The sequence below is a fragment of the Natator depressus genome, chromosome 15 (assembly GCF_965152275.1).
Source record: "Natator depressus isolate rNatDep1 chromosome 15, rNatDep2.hap1, whole genome shotgun sequence".
NCBI classification, from domain to species: Eukaryota; Metazoa; Chordata; order Testudines; family Cheloniidae; genus Natator; species Natator depressus.
The window spans coordinates 14,214,628-14,217,895 of NC_134248.1; the positions used below are offsets into that span (position 1 = coordinate 14,214,628).

The 3,268-nt window shown below is 42.1% G+C and overlaps 1 protein-coding gene across 1 annotated transcript; it reads left to right on the forward strand.

Annotated features, from left to right (window-relative positions):
• The first annotated feature begins 1,798 nt into the window (after positions 1-1,798).
• On the forward strand, positions 1,799-2,893 carry LOC141999359 (testis-specific serine/threonine-protein kinase 2-like). Its single transcript, XM_074972690.1, has one exon. It carries the CDS (start codon positions 1,799-1,801, stop codon positions 2,891-2,893), a length of 1,095 nt encoding a protein of 364 aa, XP_074828791.1.
• The last annotated feature ends 375 nt before the right edge of the window (positions 2,894-3,268 follow it).

The window sequence follows — 3,268 nt, forward strand, 5'->3', positions numbered from 1 at the left end:
AACATACTGTATTTAAGCTAAATCAGAGTTGGCGAGGGTTTGGGGAGTTATTGCTGCCATCTATTCCGAGGGGAAGTAAATGATCCTTCAGCCTATAGAGGAGGACATCAGAATTGGGCATCTAGATCTAATTCCAGCTTGGAGTCTCAGTCAAGGGGTCCTTTCCTAGAAACTAATGTTAGCAAATCTGGCTGCAGTCAGACCAGAACATGTCCAAAGTCCAATGACTGTGGATCAGAGTTTGAAATGAAAAGGTAACAGACCCCGGAAAGGTCTTTAAAATACCAAGAAAGAAGTGTTTAAAAATGACCCGCTCTCAAAAATCAACTGATCAATTTCCTTTGCAAACTTTCACAGAAAAATTCAGCCATCCTGTGGAATTAATTACAAAATATTTCAAACCACATCTTCCTTTCTGAGCTAAGTAATCAGAGGAGTGAAAAATCAAGCTTTTAATGGAGCCATGTTTCAACCTAAATCCTGTTTACAATCTAAACTATGAACCCTTTCTCAAGCAACTCTAAAATGGTGCTTTGCACTTTTATAGCATAGTCCCTAATATCAGAGGATCTCAACCCTCATGACAAACATCATAGTAGTTTGGCCTCAACAACCTCCTCATATAGGAAAGTACTGTCATCTCCAACAAGGAAGGATGGTCCAGTGGTTAAAGTGCTAGCCTTGGACACAGGAACCTGGGCTGACAAACTTCTTGTGCAAGTCACTAAGGAAAAGGCTTGTGCAAGTCACACAGAGGCTATCTATAAAATAGGGATAATAGCACTTCCCTACCTCACAAGGGTGTTTGTGAGGGGAGACAATACATGAAAAGATTGGGAGGCACGCAGTTATGATGGTCCCAGGTGATGGGGGCCATAGTAGATGGATTTCTACATAGATTTTACAGAGGAAGAAAATGAGGCAGGGAGAGATTAATGAATTTGCTCAAAGTCACAAAAGAAGTCTAGAGTTAGAGCAATGCCTCTCACTCCTGCACTTCCACCACAAGAATTATAAACCGGGGCCTGACACACGAGGCTACAACACTGTTTTTACAAGACCTGGATTCAAATACCGGTAAGATTCCATGTTCCATCCATGACCGTTGCTCAAGTCGGGACTGCATCACCTGGTCTGGATGTTTACACAGAGCAGCCGTAAACATTAGAAATAATTCTCTTGGACTTCCCGTTTTTACTGGCAATATTGATCACATTCCATGCAAAGAAGCTTTATCCAGTCCCACATCTCATCCTGGATCTCCTGTCACTATCAAAACGCGGACATGGCCAAATCTGAATGCCTTATTTTTCCTTCCAAATACACAGCTCTCCCTTCATTCTCTGTCACGGATAACACCACCCCCTTCTCCTCTTGTCCACTCAGGCTCATAACATAAGGACCCTCTTTGATTTTTCCCTCTCCTTTGCCCCATATATCTACACTGTATCCAAATCTTGCCTCTTCTTCCTCCATAAAATATCAAGGATTCAACCTTTTTCTGTGTCTCCATACAGCTAAAAATCTCTTCCAGGCCTCCTTATCTCCCTTCCCTGTCCAGCTAGTTTTGTGGGAAATAAGTCATATTTTATACATTCAGTCACCACCAATATCAGCTCTGCTTTATGACGTCATATGCCCACATCACATATAAAACAATGCTAAGGGTTCTACATCATCCAACTAAAGAGAACTAGGGTATCTCAGATGACCACCATGGAATGTACAAGAACAAGCTGTTAGCGTGTGTGATGCACAGTCAATTTCAGTTTAGAAATCACTTGTTGCCTCTGGCACCATGGATGATGCTGCAATCCTTAAAAAGAGAGGCTATGTCTTGGGAATCAATCTGGGAGAAGGGTCATATGCTAAAGTGAAATCTGCCTACTCTGATAGACTGAAATTCAACGTGGCTGTGAAGATAATCAACAAGAAAAAAGCTCCTCATGACTTCCTGGAAAGATTTCTCCCCAGGGAAATAGAGATTCTGGCCAAAGTGAATCATCGTGCAATTGTCAAGACCTTTGAGATTTTTGAGACATCTGATGGCAAAGTCTACATCGTGATGGAGCTTGGCGTACAAGGAGACTTACTGGAGTTCATCAAGAGCAGAGGGGCCATCTCTGAGGATGTAGCTCGCAAGATGTTTCACCAGCTGTCTTCTGCCATCAAGTACTGCCACGATTTGGATGTAGTCCACAGGGATTTGAAATGTGAGAACCTCCTTCTAGACAAAGACTTTAATATCAAACTGTCAGACTTTGGCTTTTCCAGACGACTGACTCGAGATGAAAATGGCAAAGTTATTCTCAGTAAAACCTTCTGTGGTTCTGCTGCGTATGCAGCCCCTGAAGTGTTACAGGGCATTCCTTATGAGCCTAAGATTTATGACATATGGAGTCTGGGTGTCATTCTGTTTATAATGGTCTGCGGATCAATGCCTTACGACGACTCAAACATTGGAAAAATGCTAAAGATTCAGAAAGAACACAGAGTGCACTTTTCCAACTCCAAAAGCTTGACAGTTGAGTGCAAAGATCTTATTTACCGCATGCTGCAGCCAGACGTGGCTCGGAGGTTGCACATAGAGGAAGTTTTTAATCACAAGTGGCTGCAGACTCCAAAACCCAGAGTTCCTTTGGCAACTTCATTTGTAAAAGAGGGAGAGTGTTCTCAGAATCTCAGAGAGTTGAAGTCAGAGCACAGACGGGAAATAGAACGCTTGGGGGAATCTAAGACAGATCGACCAGATTACAAAACTGAGTTTAAAGCAGTGCCCAGATTGGAAGCAGTAGCGGAAGCAGAGGATGCCGTTCCCGAGGAAGAGCAAGCAGAAGTTAATGATCTTACAGATCACATGCAAAAAATAGGGATCAAAAATGGTGATGATTAAAGGATAGCCAAGTATTTTATCTAGCCCCCAAAAGACTAATTGACAAGACTGTGAAGTGAGGAGTATGAAAAGGGACCAAAGCAGAAAGATGTAAAAAACAATTTTATGAATTCTTTTAGATCTCTATATCGGTAGCAACATAGCTGAACAATCCATCAATAAATCACTTACATTCATAATAGAAGTGTAAATGTAACCAAAGGAATATTTTTTTCTCCTAGTCAGATCTGGCTGCAGAATGGTGTAGGCACTGCCGCAATACCTGGCTTCTTTTGCTACATGTCTCCTGTCACTGTGAAGCTGTTATGAGATTTGTCATCATTTTGATGTTTGGGAACTCACTGAGTTGTAGCCAGCCTCTGACAGCCTGTTCCC